The 19726-nt window shown below is 42.2% G+C and overlaps 1 protein-coding gene across 2 annotated transcripts in view; it reads left to right on the plus strand.

The window, feature by feature from the left end:
* The window catches only part of Dnah14 (dynein, axonemal, heavy chain 14), a 238340-nt gene that overhangs the window by 3541 nt on the left and 215073 nt on the right, over window positions 1-19726 (plus strand). The window contains exons 2-8 of one of the 2 annotated variants that reach the window (NM_001377039.1): window positions 1786-1896; window positions 4841-4962; window positions 10307-10450; window positions 13296-13423; window positions 15367-15519; window positions 18231-18346; window positions 18771-18833. In NM_001377039.1, the coding sequence (NP_001363968.1) occupies window positions 1820-1896; window positions 4841-4962; window positions 10307-10450; window positions 13296-13423; window positions 15367-15519; window positions 18231-18346; window positions 18771-18833 (803 nt within the window). In that variant the 5' untranslated portion in view covers window positions 1786-1819. Of the gene's footprint in view, window positions 1-1785; window positions 1897-4840; window positions 4963-9840; window positions 10451-13295; window positions 13424-15366; window positions 15520-18230; window positions 18347-18770; window positions 18834-19726 lie in introns of those variants that run through there. The other variant, XM_017314066.2, reaches the window with a different exon arrangement.

The following is a 19726-nucleotide window of genomic DNA, read 5'->3' on the forward strand; positions in this document are numbered from 1 at the left end:
TGCACCCTCCTCCCAAGGCTCCGTTCCTTGTGCAATACTTCTGGTTGTGTGGATGGATTCCATACTTTATATACATACAACTTTGTGTGTATGGTCTGGGAATTGAAGCCAGGGCCTTGTGTGTGTTAGACAAGTATACCACTATGGAGCTGTAGACACAGCCTCCACTATGGAGCTGTAGACACAGCCTCTTAATAATATATTTAAACTATATTTTCTTCATGAGCCTTTGATGGTGTATTGGCCTCTACACATGGAAGATGAACTTAGGCTTCACTTACACATCTTCCATGTCTTCTTCCTTCCTTTCTCCATGACTTGATTATTTTGTTCATGTTTAAACTATACTTTCTATGCGCTTTAGATTTTTGATGCATGGAAATAAGGTTCAGCTCTACAATCTTAGACCCAGAGTTGTTTGACTTTGTTCTGTATTTAAATATACTCAATATTCTATTACTCCCTTTATTCCCAAGTTTTCCCCCTTCTGGTCTGCGTTGATGGGAATTATTGCCATATATATGAGTGTGTGTGTGTGTGTGTGTGTGTGTGTGTGTGTGTGCATATTTTTTTACAAGAATGTCTTGTGGGAGATATCTTTCCGAAGCTTTACTTGTTTGAAAATGTTATAATATTTCTTAAATGAAAATTTGGCTTTGCATAAAATTCTTAGGCTGTTTTTCCCCCCAGAGAAATGTTCTGACATTTAAATGATGTAAATGTTGCCGTGGAGATGTGCGAGGTTTCCTTGAGACGTTTTATACTTGTCTGATCAAAAGGCAAGGGGAAATATAATTTTACACTTTAATTAATACCAAGACTCAGCAACACTTCTTTTGCTTATTAAATATTTAGTGATTCTACTTAGAGCATAAACAGATGTTGCTCCAAAGTCAAAGCCGTTGGGAGAAGCACACTAGTCTCTTAAAGGGGTTGGCAAATGATAGCCCACAGGAGTTTGGCAGGTGATAGCCCACAGGCAGGCTCTCACTTGCACCTATGTTTGAATGGCACTCTACAAAGTGACAGTGAATATTTTGCAGCCCATTTGGTGACTGGTGTTGCTAATTTGAATCTCCTTTAGGTGAGCAAAACCATAAAAATACTGTAAGATAATAAAAGAAGCTTGGAGGGCTGATGCACACCTTAACCCCAGCACTCAGGAGGCAGAGGCAGAGGCAGGCAGAGTTTTGTGAGTTCAAGGCCAACCAGGACTACATGGGGAGGCCTTGTTGAAAAAAAATCTCAATCCTCATCACTTTCATTTTTATCAGTAAGACATTTACAGAAACTTCCTTTCTTATATAAATATCTAAACAACTTACTCGGCTTTGTCTTTCTGCCCACAAAGCTGAACATATTTCCTTTGGTTTGTTTCTGGAGAATTTAGCGACTTCTGTTCTGTCACAGACGTAGGAGGCTTTGGATCCGGAAGATTTTGACCCAGTCCCTGACTCCAGAGGAAAGTGATCCTAACCCTGATAACCATAGTATATAACATGCTAACTACTGTGTAGCAGGAATGTATTGAAAACTGAAGTTGGGGTGTATTAAAGCCATCAGTGTAAGAAAGGAGGCGTGGTCTCCGATGCGTGTGCTGAGTCTGGAGATTTTTCGCAAAGGGCCACTGTTTAGTGCATGTCCGGACACGGGGCTGTATTCAAGAAACGTTCGCTATGTTAAGCTTCCTGGGAAGTGGGCAACTATATCTGCAGATTTTAATATCAAGACTAACAGCTATCAACCTGTCTCATATTAAGAACACAGCACGATTATATGTTTCAGAGTCCGTCACTTCACAGTCTCACACGGAAACCAGATGGAGACATTTATACCCATCGACCTGACAGTTCAGAAGCCGAATGTGAACAGAAAGGATCACAAGTCAAGAAGAAGGTAAAAATAAATATGAAAAAATGAGGGTTTTTCCCCCATAGTAAAATTTCGACAATATATAGCTTCCGGAATTCCATGGTGGGGCTGTAGCTCGGTTAATGGAGCGCTTGCATCCCGTGCATGAAACCCTGGGTTCGTCAGCCTCACATGGCGGCGCATGCCCATTCAGTCTAATGCTCTGGAGGTAGAGGCAGAAGGACCAGAACGTCAAGATTCTTTTTGGTTGAATACTGAGCTCAAGTCTGGGCTAGGCTACATGAGACTCCACTTTGACAAACAAACACCCCTAAAGATTGTGAGTCGGGAGGACAGTGGGGGAAATGAGACCAAGGCATTATAGCACCTATGTATGAAAATGGTGTGATGAAATCCATTAGCGTGTGCCCTAACCTAAAAGCTAACTATAAGATGTTATGTGAAGACTTATTGAGGGATCTGGACTTGGGAATTCTGGTTTTTGGGGGTGTGGTTCTGAAGTGAGCCATCTGGTGCTGACCTTACCCTTATCCCATCTTGTGTCTGCTCATCCCACTCCCAAGTCTTACGTTTAATAACGTAAGCAATGCATGAACACGGGGAATGTTTCGTAACACGGAGGAGATGCAAACAAATCAAAGAAGCACAGAAGAGCCAGACAACATGAACATAAAAGTTCAGCAACCACCTCAAAGCTCCCATGAGACAACCAGAAAAGTGAAACATAGTCCACTTTTAGAAATTAACAATACCAGAGCAGTTGTAGAAAAAGAAATAGCTCTTGGAAATTAAAAGCTGGGCATGGTGGTGCACACCTTTAATCTCGGCACTCAGGAGACAGAGGCAGGAAGATCTAAATAAAACAAACAAACAAACCCATAATATCAGAAGTACAGCCAAGATAGAGAACAGGTGATGCATAGTTAACAAAATAAAATGGTTGATATATTAGTCTGGAGTATGTTTCTAATAACAAATAAAAATTAAGTTCTTAGTAAAAGGCAAAAGATGTGTACAATATGAAGGGGAAATAGTTAAAAATAGTTTAAAATAACTTTTGAAAATGTCAAACTGGGTACAGATAGACGGCAGTGAGAAGTGTCAGAGCACACCAATAGATGAGGAAGAAGAAGAAGATGGAAAACATGTAAGGCAAAGACATTACTGTACTCTCAGAAGGAACTGTGATCTGCCGGGACAAGCCTGTAACGGAAAAGCATGCATGAAGACTAATACGCTTGAATTTTATGGTTAAAACGTTCACTTGGAAGCCAGGCACAGCGGTGCATGCTGGGAATTGGTTCATGCTTTGTCTTAATCTTCCAGAAGCTGAAGGGCCCTGCCCTAGCTGGCTTTGATTGGTAAGAAAGAATTGCCATACAGCCAATGGCTGAGCAGAGAGACAGAGGTGGGACTTTTAGATCGCAAGGGCAAGATACTGAGGGGGAAGATGAACAGACAGGAGTGCCGTGACAGGGAAGCAAAGAGAGCAGGCTTAAAGGCCCACTGGCATATAAGAATCTGGGAGCGTGGCCCTAGGGACCACTCCTGGACTAGGGACAACTCCCGGATTGGGTCTGGGGTAGCAGAAATGAAATATAGATTTCTAAAAGCTGTTAACTCAGGAATACCAAAGGGGAGTGTGTGCTAGCCTTGGGAGCTTTAGAAGTAACCAGCCATTAAGCAAACAGGGCATGTCAAAATGAGCTGGCATGTGTGTCTTTCATTCTCAAATCCAGAGCTCTTGGGTGAGTGCAGAGGAGACACACACACACACACACACACACACACACACACACACACATCCTGGGAGCCTAGCACAGCTTTAAAACTATTCATCTTGGCAGGGAAGGGTGGAGGTACTGGCTACTGGCATTGTGACAGCTTCGTGTGGCAGGGGTAGGTGGGTGCGACTTGACTCTGCCCCTTAAACTGCTCCTTCAAACTAAAGATTTAAGAACTAAGGCATGAATTAAAAGCCTGGAAGGTAAAACTTTAAAAGTGTTAGGAAAATATAGAAGAATTTTGTAAATCTCAGATAAAGACAGATTTTTTTTTTTAAACGTTCATAACATAAACCATTAAGGCTGAGATAGGTCAATTCTATTAAAGCTAAGGACATTATTACAGTATTTAAATGTGAAATCCAGGTTAAATATATAAAGTGACTAAGGATTACTGTCTAAAGTTCATAAATAGCAGAAGAAAGGTCACAATAGTCATTCCAGCAATCAGGAAACATCGAAAGATGCTTATAACAAATGAGACCCAAAAGGTTCTCGGAGGGAAAGGCTATAAAAATGCCCAATAATGTGTTCATAAATAAGTCCACAGAGGCTGTGCTTGTGGGTTTTTTCTTTTTCATACTGGTTTGTTTAATGTAGCAGTAGACCCATCCTCCCCTGACTTGAAAATATATTGAAGGCTTTACAAATCCCTGAACTATTTCCTCTGCCTTATGAGTTTGTCTACTGCATATGTCAGCTGTAGTCACTGGGTTTTTGACTCTGTGCCCCTATGAAGTCTTTCTGAACACTTATAACCAATACGGATGGACTGTTTGCTGTTCTCTTCATGAATAAAGGCAATATAGGAGTATAGAATTTCAAGTAACTGCCTCTGCCACTAAGTTAAAGGCAGGAGTTAACTAACTGAATTTCTTCCTCTTCAGAAATGAAGTCAAGCTTTAAACTTTCAAAATGTTTATTATTTTATGTTAACACCTGTTCGACTCATTTAGCACTTCATTATTTCTATGTAAGTGTTTCAGTTTTGCTCTACAGATAGCTAGCAAAACACTTTTTGAAGGGATTAATGGGACTTTTGTGCTCCAAGGCAGAGAGGAGATACTAACTTTATAGTGTTAGCCATGTTGTACAGTAAACAGCCTGTGTTGGTTACAGCTGCGAAGCTTGAGAGCCTGTGCAGTCGTTTGTTTTCTTACGGTTACTTTTTTTTGTCATCTTAGACGTTCAATACATAAAGGCCGACAGTGCATACATGGCAGATCAGCTATGGCTGTGGGGAAGAAAATACCCTCCGAGTCCTCAAGTTCAGAGGGGACGGAAGATGACCAAGATTACCGTCCAGGCACAGTATTTCTATGTTGTCTAACTGTAGCACTTTCCTTCAAAATAGCAGCTTTGGTGTCCAACCAATCCCATGAGTTGCAGCAGGTGGAAATGCCTCCAACCATGAAACCTGCTTCTCAAGACTGTCATGATCTAAAACTGATACGGATGATAAAGTTACAGACATGCTGCTGGCACCACTAAGATGCCCGAGGATGCTTCTACTCTCTTTATAGTGCGATCACCACAAATTAGACTTTGCAGTGCATCCATGGTTTCTTAAGTCTTCACTGCTTTCTGGATGTTCTCTCTCTCTCTCTCTCTCTCTCTCTCTCTCTCTCTCTCTCTCTCTCTCTCTCCCTCCCTCCCTCCCTCCCTCTCTATCTCTCTCTCTCTCTCTCTCTCTTCACACACACACACACACACACACACACACACACACACACACACACCATCCATAACTACTGGTGTCCTAATCGCTCCTCCACAAACCTCCCCTTTCTAAGTCTTCCTTTTTCTTTGTTCAAATTCCACCGTACCCAGAACATCAAGTTTTAGCAGCTGGGTGGGTTGGGTTCTCTCTGTGTTACTCTTTCATGTCCCCTCTTTGTAAACTCGGGTGTCTGCAGCGCTGACCTCCAGATAGTCAGTCTCAGGTTCCTTCTCCCATGCCTTCTTTCCCCTTCTCGGTCCTCTGAGCACATAGATGTGCTCCATGCCTTCTTTAAAAACCCAGACAGAAGCACCTGGAGGCCTGTGCTCCCTTCCAGCAGTCTCTACTACAGGGTCATTACTCTTGACAGAGCAACCCGGATTTCCTGCCTCTCCCTGTCTGTGATTTGCTCCTCACCTGCTCCATCCTCCATTCTACTGATAAGACTCTTCCAAGGTCACGGAATGCTTCCGCATAGTTAAATCCTCAGAAATTATTGAAAAATAGAATGATCTGTTTCACTATACCATTCTGCATTTTTTTCTTTTGATAATTTCCTTTCATTTTTTTGTGGTGTGTGTGTGTCTGTCTCTGTCTGTCTGTCTGTCTGTGGATGTGAGCATGCGCCCTTGTCTCCCCATGCCCATATTCCCACATGCTCATATGGTAAGAGTATATGTGCATATGAGATCACATACATAGAAGGTCAAAAGGCAACATTCAGTGTCACTTCTCAGATGCTACCTAGCTTGCCGTGTGAGGCAAGGTCTTTCCCACTGTGCTGGCTCTGGCGAGGTAGACTTGGCTGAGTGGCCAGTCCCCAGGGATCCCCCGTCTCCTCTTCCTCAGAAGATTACAAGTGTCATCACACACAGTGCTCTTCTTTCATGGGTTCTGGAGAGGGAACTTGGGTCTTCACGCTTCAGCAGCCAGCACCTCACCATCCGATCTGTTTCCCTAGCCCTCCCAACCCCTCTTTAGTTTCTTAGATGACATTTTCCTCTGCTTTCTACATCATTTCTCGGGTGTTGTTCAAAATTAGTGGTCCCTTCCTGTCTGAACTAGACCAAACTTTGACCATTGTCGTGTTTGTCACCTAAACAAGCCAATCAATACTTAGGCCACTCCTCCAACTGATGTCACCATTGCCTGAGAATCAGTGGGTGAGTCCCTGAAAGGGTGTGAGTGCCAGAGGTCCAGGAGTTCTCTGGGCAGACTGTTAGAATGTGATCTTTTTGCTGTTTTCCTCAAGAGAAAGAGGACAGGAAAGTGAGCTGCGTAGGAACACTAAGGTTGGAAAAGTAAGGACATGGTGTCTAGATTAAAGAGCTTGAAGATACGAACTGTAGAAGGCTTTGTAAAGTGTGTGTGACCTTTAATTATGTGTATGGTTTAGGTGTAGGTATGTATATGTGAATAAGCACAGAAACCCACAGAGGTCAGATCTGTGGTAGTGCCCCTGGGAGCTGCAGTTACAGGCAGTTTTGAGTCACTAGATGTGGGTGTAGGGAATCAAACCCAGGCCCTCTGCTAGAGCAGTGTGTCTCTTAACTGCTAAGCCACATCTCCAGGACACCTCCCAATCCCAGATCTTGCTTTTAAGACAGCGACTTACTATGTAGCTTTGGCTAGCCTGGGTCTTGCTGTGTAGATCAGGATGGCTTCATACTCAAAGAAATCTGCCTGCTTTGCCTTCAAAGTGGTGGAATTAGAGGTGTGCCCCTCCATACCCAGCATCCATGACAGACAAGCAAGGACTTAATATGCTCCCATTCCTGTTTTGAAAAAGACTACAGATTAAAGAATGAAAACTGACCCATGGAGATTGGTTAGCAGACTTTAGCTGTCATGAAGGTATTCTTAATCCTTCATGCTGATGGACTGGAGAGACCAGGAGGTATTAAAGATAGTGCCTAGGTTTCTGGATTTTTTAAATGTAATTAATAGCAGTACCATACACTAAAATATGAAACCTCACACAAGCATTTGTGGGGCCAGGGGAGTGGGCATGAATTTGGAGCTTAGATATATTGAGTTGAGAATACCTTTGGTTCACGCCAGTTACGATGCTGAGGAGACCGCTGGACATGATTCAGGAGCTCTGAAATGTCAGGCCAAAGATGTATTTGGGAATAGTCTAAGATTGGAAGTTTATGTCATGGTCACAATGAGAATACTTAGGGAAAATGTCTAACAATTATGAGCCAGAAAGAGGCCAGATATAGACATGGGATCTGTCAGCTAGAATGGACAGGATGATAAAGAAATGAATATGTGGTGTCACAGAAATCAATGGAAAATAACTGTGTGAGAAAGGATTGAAGTTAGGAATGGCAGCTTACCCTTGTAGTCCTAGTACTTGGGAGGCAGAGGCAATATGATTGTTACAAGTTTGAGAGCAACCTGATCCATGCAGTGAGTTCTAGTCCAGCCAGGGGTACAAAATGTGACCCTGTCTCAACCTACCTCCTGAAAAAAAAATATATCGTCCAAAGTGTGAAACATTATTAATACACTCAGAAAATCAGAAGTAGGAAATGTCCATTGACTGTACTGACCTCAAAAGTGTAGTCATTTGAGAGCCATTTTGGTGTAATTCCAAGACTGCAGTGGAATAAGAACTGGGTGATAAAAAAATAAAACATTTACAACTCTTCATAGAAGTTCATCTTTGAAGAGGCATTGTGTGGTGATAACTAGGGTGTAGTCCAAGAATGGATTTAATGTGGAAGGGGCATGCAGGGGGACATAGTTAACAATGCAGACATGGAAATAGAAGATGGAAAGGAACCTTCTGGTGTCAGGAAAGGCAGGCGTCTCATTTACTAGGTCAGTGTGAGAGAGAACCATGGATACAGATGAGGGAGCTTGGCTTGTGTGTCTGTAGCAAGTTGAGGAAATCTCCGTCTGATAACCCTGCGTGTTAACCAGAGAAGAGCAATTAAATGGAAAGGTCAGAGACTAGAAGGTAACATTTGAAAGTTCGAAGAACTTGGAGAAAAATTAAAAATAGCCATTGAAAGTGAAAAAGACAAGTGGGTAAAAGATCAATGGATCTCTGGTTTGTCTTCAGGGTGTATGTACAGTTAATTACAGTGAATTTGTGGAGTTGCCGAAGCCCACTTTGCTGTGAACCTTTATCTGTTAGCACTGAGATGGGCAGATCTGAAGAGAGGCCGTCTAAGATATTGATAAGAGTATGTGTAAAAATGTTATCTAAAGTGGATAAAAAGGAAAGGTGGAAAAAAAATGGAAGGATGGTGGATTGTGAGAGAGTTGTGGAGCGATGGGGTGGGCAGACTGATGAGGTGAAAGGCAGCCATGTTGCAGGGTACAAAAGCAAGGTGAAAGGATGGAGGGCAAATGGTACATGTACGGTGTAACAGTAGCCACTCGTGGAACAATTAGACACTATTGAATTATATTCCTTGTAATCTGTAAAAAACAAACAATTCCCTTTTTAAGACTGTATTGTAGATGTTGCGTATAGTTGCATACATGTTAGAGGTCGAGAAGATTTGAGGAGATCTGTTGTATAGCAAAAGGACTTAGCATCAAATGGATCTCAGTTTAGGAGCATGAAACAGAAAAGTGAGCCCTCTGTGGAGCCAAAGCTACAAGCTAACTGAGTGACTTCCCAGCAACTGGTTTCCTGGGAAATGTTGGAGTGTGTGTGTGTGTGTGTGTGTGTGTGTGTGTGTGTGTGTGTGTGGTGTAACAGAAAGCCAGGAACTTCAGAGGACTAGGAGTTTATTTTAAAGGGTACAGGTTGTTTTGGAAGTGGTGAGTGGGAAGAGAAAGCTGCTGCTCAGCCTGGGCTATGTGGAGCGTGAGACCATAGACAGTTGCCAGTTGAGAGAGTCCTCGGGGAATAACCGCATCTTACAGCTCGTTCTCCTATAACTGGTCCAGGAAAGCCCACCTTCCCTCGCCGCCCATCTCCTGAGAGATGCTTTTGCTGTCTTATGGTTCTCTCCTCCTCAGCCTCTCATCTTACTCTAAACCTCAAATCCTTGCCCTCTCTTGCATGTGGTTCCTTGGAAAGGATGAATGTGTGAGTCTGCTCAGACCACACGAGTCCCAGAGGAGGGACTAAAGGCTGACTAAAGGGGACATGGTGAGACTCACTGGGCTCCTGCACTAACTGAGTTTTGCAGTTTTGCTTGTAGTTACACTATTTTTTTTTTACCTACTAAGTTGTGGCTCGGTAACTTTACTGTATATGTATATGTTAAATGTAAGAGAACAATCACTTCTATAAATTCCTGTATCATCAATAACTTCCCCCAGTCTTCTAAATGTAACCCTCCAGTTAAGTAAGCCATACAAGAAATATTAGCAATACTCTGCTCTTCTGCGTTCATATTTAAATATATTCTGTACTCAGTCCCATGTTAGAGTGAATTAAAAGATTTATTTATTTCCTATGAGTATTTGCTCATACTATAAGGATGTATTCTAATGATAAAATTATTCAGCAAAGCAACTGACATTTGCCTTGGAAAGGACTGTAGCAGTATTAACAATTCCGTCCTTGGCAGTGTCTGAGGTTCTTACTGTAACAAAAGGTGAAGTCTGGAAGGTGCCAGAGATGACCAGGATGAGAAGTTGCCACTGTCCTTAACTTCTATTCCAAGAGGCTCTGGCTCCTCCCCGCCCTTCCCTTGCAGCCTAGTTGTCAAGGACAACCTCCAGGCAAGGACAGTGGCTATTTACTTTTCATCTTTTACCTCCCCATTTCAAAGGTGGGAAAGGTAAGGCAGGCATGTAACATGCGAAGGAAACCAGCCGGAAGACTAACGCAGGCAGTTGGCTCAGCACAAGCTCCCTGCACCTCATCTAATGGCTGACTGTTGTTTGGTATATGAAATTACTATGGTATTTTTAGAGCTCACAGTAGGCACCCAGTTCACAATGTTTTTCTTCACAGGTTATCTTGAACAAAAGTTCAGTCCACAATGTGTAGGGGTTTCAAAACCATTTTTCCCCGATATAAGGAATGCAAAAGTGAAGCCGGAGCAGACTGCCCATACAACCAGGAAGAGGTCCCGAATTCAGCCGTATGACAGAGCAGGTATGCTGTGGCCCTGTTCCAGCTTGGAGGAAATGGCGCATACTGCCACAGTTTTCCAAGGTTTTGCTGCCTGTGTTGGACACTGACTTTATAGAAAAGAAAAAGTCTTACTGAGTCTTGATGGTTTTGTACCATAAAGAATTGCTACATTTTCAATTATTTTTGAAACTAACAATATCGCTAAAATTGACAAAGTATTTAGGGATTGTGTTCTTACTGAAGATATTCTCTGACTATAGTTTTAGAACTCCATGAAAGACAAATTATAGCTTTGTTTTATGCTTCTAGTAAAACATGTGTGGGGTGTGTATGTGTATGTATCGGGGGGTACCTGAGTGTGGGGGGTGGCCTGGGGGGAGGTGGAGCTGTGGGGATGTGTGTGTGTGTATGTGTGTGTACGTGTGTGTGTGCATGTGTGTATGTGTGTGTATGGGGGGGGTACCTGAGCGTGGGGGTGGCCTGGGGGGAGGTGGAGCTGTGGGGATGTGTGTGTGTGTGTATGTGTGTGTGTGCATGTGTGTATGTGTGTATATATGTTTAGTGTACGTGTGGTGTGTGTATGTATGTGAGTGTATATATATATATATATATATATATATATATATATATATATATATATATGTAGTGTTTGTGTGGTGTGTGTGTGTGTGTGTGTGTGTCAGGGCCATGCACATGCTGGGCAAGTGTTCTACCACTAGCTATATTGTCAGCCTCTGGGTGTCTTACACAGACTCATTATATTTCTCAGGCTGGCTTTGAAATTGAGACCCCCTTGCCTCAGTCTCTGGAGTTATAGGTCTGCACTACCACACCTGGTACAAAGATTAAACACAAAGATTAAACATCCAAATAGTTAAGCATGTTTTCCCCACTAACATTTTTGATTCTTTATATTTGGAATCATTATTTTAATATCATAAATTTTATAAAGGAAACTTCCTGTTTCTTACTAGAGTACCACAATTCAGAGATAGATTTATCATCACATTGTCATCAGAACCCCTTCTCCACACTGGGACATTCAGGTTTTTCAATATCTCAGCAGAAAACCTTCATCTGTTTAGTCTGCAGCCTCCCTTGAGTGCCCCGGGAGTCCTGTGACTTATGCTACTGAGTAGGATGTGGCACAGGTGATAGAGCATCTCCTCTTGGGGGACAGCTCACTGCATCAGAGGCCATCTTGCTAGCAGAATTATTCTAGCCTCTCCTTTGCCAGCTTTGAGGAAACAGAGAAGATTTCTGGTGCTGTTTTATAAAATAGCACACATTTCACTTCTCCAAAAAGAAATGGTTTTGCTCAGCTGCTGTGCATGACTTCCAGCGGGCCTGAGACACAGAAGGAGGTGTTAGAATCAGTGTCACCATTGGCATGCCTTGTGTGCTTCTCAAAAGCTCCTGTGACTTACTCTGCTGTCTAATAAGAAACATCGTCATAGACGTCACCAGAGAGAAGAGAAAATAGTCACAGAATAGGAGAAAATAGTTTCAAAATGTTGACCCCACAGAGAACCAATGTCCAGAACACATAAGGAACAAAAACCCTCAAGTTAACCCCCAGTAAGTTAATGGGCAGGGTGTCTGAAAGCCACAACGTAAGGCATAAAACACAAACAGGTGAGTGGAAACTGTTATACAGTGTTAACTGTCAGGGAAATTTAAATAAGAAACTCAGTGAGAGACCTTCCCACACCAGTCAGAACAGTGAGGAAAAGTTACAAAACTGCCAAAGACGGGGAGGGAAGGAAACAGCCGTGTGCTGCTGATGGGAGCGTGAACCCTCACAGCCATGGTGAAGACAGCACACAGGAGGGACCAGTGAGGGAGTGTGCTCTGGCCATGCTAATGACATATCTGATGCGCCAAATACATGTACTGTGAATATGTACACTTAGAAACTTAATTTTAAAACTGGGAGAGGGGGGAAAAGGTATAAAATGAAGTTTAAGCTACAGTCTGCATAACATGGGAAATAGAAGCAAAAAAGAAAAAGGTGGTGCTGCGAATCATGAAAACGGGATCAAGAAATGCATGCCTTTAATCCCAGCACTCGGGAGGCAGAGGCAGGCGGATTTCTGAGTTCGAGGCCAGCCTGGTCTACAAAGTGAGTTCCAGGACAGCCAGGGCTACACAGAGAAACCCTATCTCGAAAAACAAAAACAAAAACAAACAAAAACAAAAAAAAAAAAGAATATATGGAGTGAGTGGCCATTCTTGCGAAGGATGTCTCTGACCCACATTGCTTCCTCTTTTCTTCTGATGCTATTGCTTCCGGTCATGTTAGGCCTTCAAAGAGAAAGGCTTTTGACTGGGTCCTGATCCAGTGTTTCCTGGGGCTTATGATCTATAATTATGTAACTAAACCCTTTGTGTTGTCTGTCTGCCTGCCTGCCTTTCTTGACACTATCCATATCTTACAATTGTTATCCACAAATCTATTTCAGGTTTGGAATACATTTCAAACAAAATAAGGGAGAAGTGCGTGTAGATGTTAGCATACGTTATCCCTAAAGATCTAGCATAAAGTTTCATGTTCACATGCGGTTATTCCCGACCTTCCTTGTGTGTGTTTGTGGTGTGTGTGTGTGTGTGTGTGTGTGTGTGTGTGTGTGCTTATGTGGGGTGTGCATGTGACAGGTGCATGCGCACATGTATGTGCAGGTTGTGGTGTCTTAAGTGAAATAGTTGGGCTTTCCTTTGAGCTCCTGTTAAATCCTAATTTAAAGCTGTTTCTTCTTTCATTGCTGTGTTAACTTTTATCACTATTCGATTTCTCTGTGTACGGAAATGTTTGTAAATGGTGCCCATACATGCACTTATAGTGAACTCTAAAACCTTTTTCTGCCAGAACCAGAAGAGGCTGACGCCATAAAACATATTTTTAGGCTTAGAGAAAAGCTTGGATGGGAAACTCCATCATTTCTTCGCTCTCTGAAGTACCACCCTAAGACTGTGCTTCCAAGGTGCAGCCTAAAGGTACAATTCTATTTTACGCAATTTCAACTAGTCAACATTAAAATATTAACTTTTATTTAATTCATTGTAGATGTTCCATCCATTCTCATTAATAACATTGATTACAACACGTGCTGGCAAATATAAAAGAATCTTGATATAATTTAATTCACATAAGTTATCATAATTATTTCATGACAGTTTTTAAGTCTATAATACATCTTGCATATGTTCCCCCCATCTTTTCCTCTTATTCATTGGGGTCACAGGAAAGTCTGCCATGTGCCTTAAACTGGAATCTACTTTTGGGTGTCTTTGTATGTCACTTTGTGACTTACAAGAAAGAATAAAAGGAGCTTGTTTAAGAAACTCACTAGACACCCCTGTTCTCAGCTGCACTAGTACTAGACCAACCGAATCAGTACCTGAAATGTGACTAGTCATCTGTTTACTCAGTAAACTGCTACATACGTACGCAGCGTTGCTTCAAACCCTGGGGTCAGGTTTTTTCTTCAAAGGGCCGTATAACAAGAGAGTCTTCGGAGGCCACATGCTCTCTGATGCACGGAAGCACTCACCCTGCCTCTGTAGCACAAGACCATCAGTACACAGTATACAACGAATGGACAGGACTGTGTGCCAATAAAACTTTATTTACAAAAACAGACGCCTGGGCCAGGCTTGGTTTGCCAATCCCTGCTCCAGATGGTTATACTAATGACAAAAGATCTTTTGGCCATTGTTCATAGCCAGAGAAGGTGAGTGGAAGTGCACTCATAGATCAGATTCATGTAGTTTTCAATCTGTACACTCACCATGCTGTCTTGAGCAATCTCCTCTCCTCTCTGAGCTTTATAGTTTCTTTGACCTTGGAATTGAGATAAAGGGAATTTCTCTAGAGAGTTGTAAAGATTTAATGGAAAAGGAATGTGCTATAGTATCAGATAGATTGTGGACATCGTGTTTGAAAGTATAAAACAGAGCTCTAACTGTCCATGGCTGCTTTGGAGCCTTGAATAAATTATACTTAATTTGTATGCAAAAAAAAAAAAAGACTTGTGGATTCTGTGTTCACCAAGTTTCTAGTGACCTTAGAAAATAGAATTAGGACAAAGCTGGGCAAACTGCTACAGTAAGGCTTGTCCCTCCACCCACCTACACATTAGCTCATTGCCCATTGCTTCTTATTTTCGGGGTTGAAATTTATTTTTGAAGGTCTCATAGTACAGGTTATAATTGTTAGAAAACAAACAGCTACAACAATGGAAATAGTCTTCAAGAAAGAAAACCAAGGTGAAGAGCATGAAAGTGAGCCCAAAGCCACGCACCACGGAAACAGCTCAGTACACTGGGTTCAGCAGTTTCCAAGAGTATCAGCAATTACTAAGTTATGCTTTTAATAAAATTACTCCAAAATGATTACATTTAATTTTGTATGAATTTTTTTTAAAAAAAAAGTTAATAAAATTGCATGTTTCAAAACTAAAAGAAAGTAGCTTTAGAATTTACACGCGACGCGTCCCCAGTGGGTGAGAGCCAGCTTCTCAGTAGCACCGCGTGAATGAGACTGCTTTCTCACTCACTAGAGAAGCTTCCAGGTTAAATTTAAAGTCACACCTGGGTTCCAGGTCCCACCCTGTTATCTCAGGAGTCGATGGCCTTTCTCAAGTTAGGTGATCCACAACCTTTGGAAGATGGGGCGTGTTCACGGTCTATCATCAAGTTGGAAATAAGGATGTGGGCAAATATTTCTAAATGTCTTGTCACTGTGTGTGCCTAGGATACAAGTGAACTGCCTCAACCCCTTGATAAGGCCGGCCCCATTGAGTTGAATTAGACATGATTTGAGGTTAATATTGAGGTTACTATACCATTTTAATTCTGTCTCAACATTGTTTCCACTGGATCAATGTAGCCATTTCACTAACTAACTTGTCTCAAAGGAAGTGTCTTCTCTTTCTGAGGAATGCTTGAAAGATGATGGTGAATTCATATACTGCCTTCCTATGGAGAACGACAGAGGCATGTTCAATGAGTATGACCTCCAAGCAGTCTCTGCCCACAGAGCGAAAAGCTGCAAAGAGTTTTGGATGGTCACTGCTTCATTTGTCTCGAAGGTAATGTAAACTACTCAGGCTCTGCCTTATGAAGAACATCAGGAAGTATTAGCGGGTCAGGCCAAGTGCGATGGTGCACACCTGTGACCCCAGTAGGGGGAGACAAGTAGGAGGAGTGAGTCTGAGGCCAACCTGGGGTACACATGGAGGGAGAGACCCTGACAGCAAAATGAGCAAAGAGGAGCATAAAAGCAACCAATTTAGAGGCTGTTTAAATGTAGCATTTTTTTACTTATTTAAAATTAAAATATAGTTTTATCATTTCCCCCTTTTGCCCCTCCAACCCCTTCCATGTTTCTTCCCTCCAACTTCCCAATGTTTCCCCCTCTCTTCCCTCTCAGATTCATGGCTTCTTTTTCTTTATTATTCAATAACTGTCCCTCACTTTGTGGTTTTTGGGCACCTGGGGGTCTTTGTCTAGGGGTAAGGCCTGATGGAAAGTCCCCTTCCACGTTCATTTGTCATTGCTGATGCCCTTATTCAGGTCTTGTTTAACAGCCATATTTTTGCAATATCAGGCCTGTAGCTTCCCTGTCCTTCCCAGAACTCATATTCTCTCAGCAGACTCCCTGGTCTTCTGGCTCTTACAGCCTTTCCAGACCCTCCTCCGGCATGTTCCCTGAGCCTCAGGTTAGGTGCAGGCATTGTGTTGTAGATATATTTTATCCATTGGGCCTGGGCACCCCCATGATCTCTGCATTTTGGCCAGCTGTGGTTTTCTGTAACCATCTCCGTCTGCTGCAAAGAGAAACATCTTTGATGTGGTGTGAGACCTACGCTTACCTATGGACAAAAGGAGTATTTAGAATGCAGCAGGGAATTGTGCCAATCTAACAAAGTGTGCCTGTGATAGCTTCTCTTCTACAATTCGTCACCTCACCAGCCCTAGGTAGTTGGCATGTCCCCTGTCCTGTTGAACAGGCCTCACGTCTCATTTGAGAGCTGTTGCTTGTGACCAAGATACGAATGCTGCTACCTGAGCTTTGGGGATATTGTGCTGTGCTGGTCATTGTGTGGTTCGTAGGCACCACAGCTGAGCAGGACTCTTCCTTGGTCTTCTTTACAGCTCCCATAGCACCTTCTAGCCCTCAGGGAGGGGGCTTTCAGGTCACTTCCAGCTCCAGTCTTCCGAGTCCTGCATCCTCAGGATAGAGACACATCTCCCACCTCTGGGAGGCAACCACAGGACAACAGCAACAGCTTATTTATTTTGAGAGTCTCTTGACCAACAACTTCAGAGGGGTTTCTCACGTCTAATGTTGGAGGTTTTGTTAGGTAGCCTAAGCCTCTTAGAGGGAACATTGCCAGTCCAAGTGGCATAAAATTCATTTCTATATGTATGTATGTATGTAGGTATGTATGTATGTATGTATGTATATTTACAACTGTATGTAATTTATGTAATTTTAGGTAAATGAAACAATATGATTTCTCTCTTTGTTGTTTAGAAAAACTCAGTCCATTTAGGAAATCAATGTTTAAGAAACAGCTTAGGCCAGGTGTGGTGGCACATGCCTTTATTCCTAGCACACCTTTAATCCCAGCACTTGGGAGGCAGAGGCAGGCAGATTTCTGAGTTCAAGGCCAGCCTGGTCTACAGAGTGAGTTCCAGGACAACCAGGGATACACAGAGAAACCCTGTCTTGAAAAAACCAAAACCAAAACAAAACAAAACAAAAAAACCCCAGCCAAACAAAAGAAACAGCTTGTGAGAAAATTACTTAATAATAATGTTTTCTTCTTTTTTGGTACAGATTAAGGTTTAAGAATTCAATTTGAAGGAGTTTTTCACCAATTAGATACTTGTTTTACATAATTTTTTAAAAGTAGAAACTAGAAAACAGACATTTGTTAGCATAATAGGAATGATAAATGATATTTATTTTTTGTGTAGGTGTGTGTTAGAGAGAAAGAGTGTATGTATATGCATGTTTGTGTGTGTGTGTGTAGAGGGGAGGACAATGTTGGGTGATCTTCAGGAGCCATCCACCTTGTTTTTTGTGATGGGGCGATAGGGTCTTTTCCTGCTCTGGAACTCACCAAAGAAGTAGGCTGGCTGGCCAAGCCCTAGGGATCCGCCCATCTCCAGCTCCCCAGGGGTTCCACTGTGTCCAGATTTTAGGGTGGGTTCTAAGGATTGAACCCAGGTCCTCATGGTCATTTGCCAGGCACTTTGCCAGTGAAGCCATCTTTGCAGCTCAACGAGGAATCCTTCTAATTGGTGTACTGGTCAGAAACTTCACCACATATAGAAACTCCCATTAAGTACATAGCACTATGACCACAGATTATAATTAGCCAATTGTGATCCTTTTATTTAATTGCCATCTGTTTTCTTCTGTTCTCTCAACTGTCAAACTAAAATCAACTCAACAGTACAATCGAACAGGACCACAAACCTGGGACTTGAGGTGTGCTAGACAGGCATCCTGGCCTTGAGCCGCATCCCCGGTCACATCATACTTTATACAAAACATGAAAATTGCGAGGCAGAAAACTTATTGAGTTTTCTGTAAAAGTATCTCTGGATAAAGAGGAAGTTTTTCCTAGTCTTTCTGTAGAAGCACAAGAAAGCAAGCTGGAGAAAAGCTACGGGTAGCAGCTGTGTGTGGGGAAGTCAGATTCGTATAGATAGATGAAGTGGACGAGGGATTGGGGTGTATAGGCCCTTGCAGCATCTTGAAGCTGGATTTTGTCCTCTGTGATTACAGATCACTAAAACAGGCCTCAACATGGAGGATGTGGAGCTTATGCCTACGATGGACTGGCTCTATGAAAGACATTACTTCTACTTACTGCAGAAGTTTAAGATATTTTACAACTTCCGGTGAGATGGACACAAAGGAAACGCGTGTATATGTATAGTTGGATACACACTTATAACATGTGTTATACATGTATATATAATATGCATATTATTGTAATGTATGTATAATATATACAGATCATAATTTATGTATAATTAATGTACAAAAACACATTTCATTTTTTAAAATATTTATTTGGATGTTGCAGTCAAGCAGATTCTGTGTCGATAGGCAATGGAATGACTGTTGCTTACATTTGCCTTTTGCTTTATGTTTTGTTGGTTTTGGAGAAAATTTGGATGGCTTAGCATTTATTTTTGGTGGTGCAAGACAACACATCGTCTAAGGAATTTTCTAACATTACTTAGCTGTTAACAAATGTGTTCCATGCAATTACATGACTTGGAATTCTGACTTCAAGAAGTACTTTTTTTTTCTTTTCAGGCTAAATAAAGCCTTTGTTACTTGGAAACTGAATGTTAAAAGACGTAAGACAGAGACTAGCAGGTAAATCTTAAAAAACAAAAACAGGTAAATCTTAATATACAGTGCGTACAAATTCCAAAAGCAAAACGATTTCAAATGTAGTATGAACTGGAGACACTTGAATTTTAATTCACATTGGGAAGTCACATTATGCTGGTATTCTGAATACATTGGACACTTCTCCCTCTCCCTCTCCCTCTCCCTCTCCCTCTCCTGTTGGGAGCCGACTCCTAGCAGAAAGCGCCTGTCATCTCTGCAGCCATCGTGGGCTAGTTACTTACAGGTGGTCCTTTTCCACCCTGACGAGAGACTTGCTTTCCTAGCATGATGTTTTTGCAAAAAGCCCCCCACAGCTGAACACACTCTGATAACATCTTGTTTTTCTCCTATACATCCTGAACTTATGGTTAAGTGTCTCTAGCTGCACTCCTTAGCAAGTGCATAGTTGCCTTCCAATAAAGGAGACTAGAGACTTGAGGCATGAGAGATGAGACTTGAGACTTGATCCTTGAGCAGACAGACTGTCTTCATTCCTTGGGTCTCTTGCTCCTCAGTCCCCACTCTTTCTCTTGCCGACCCTGTTGCCTGACCCGCAAACCCTGTCACCTCCCCTCCCTACCCCCAGTGCCACAGGAAGACTGTTGAGCCCTGTGCACACTAGGCAAGCACTCCGCCACTGAGCTCTGTCCCATCTGCAGTTTTGCCCATCTGTGTTCTTTGAAGATAGTTAAATGCTTCTAATATGTCACAGGCTGCCATTGTGTGACCACACTGCTGTGAGTTCCTGCTGAGTTCCCGTGGTCCCTTCATCTTTTTTTGTTTGTTTGCTTTTTTTTTTTTGTTTTTCTTTCCCCAAACAGAAATGAAGTAGTCAGAGATAAAATGTTGATCTTGTTTTGTGCGATTTCAAGCAG

The sequence above is a fragment of the Mus musculus genome, chromosome 1 (assembly GCF_000001635.26).
Source record: "Mus musculus strain C57BL/6J chromosome 1, GRCm38.p6 C57BL/6J".
Classification (NCBI taxonomy): domain Eukaryota; kingdom Metazoa; phylum Chordata; class Mammalia; order Rodentia; family Muridae; genus Mus; species Mus musculus.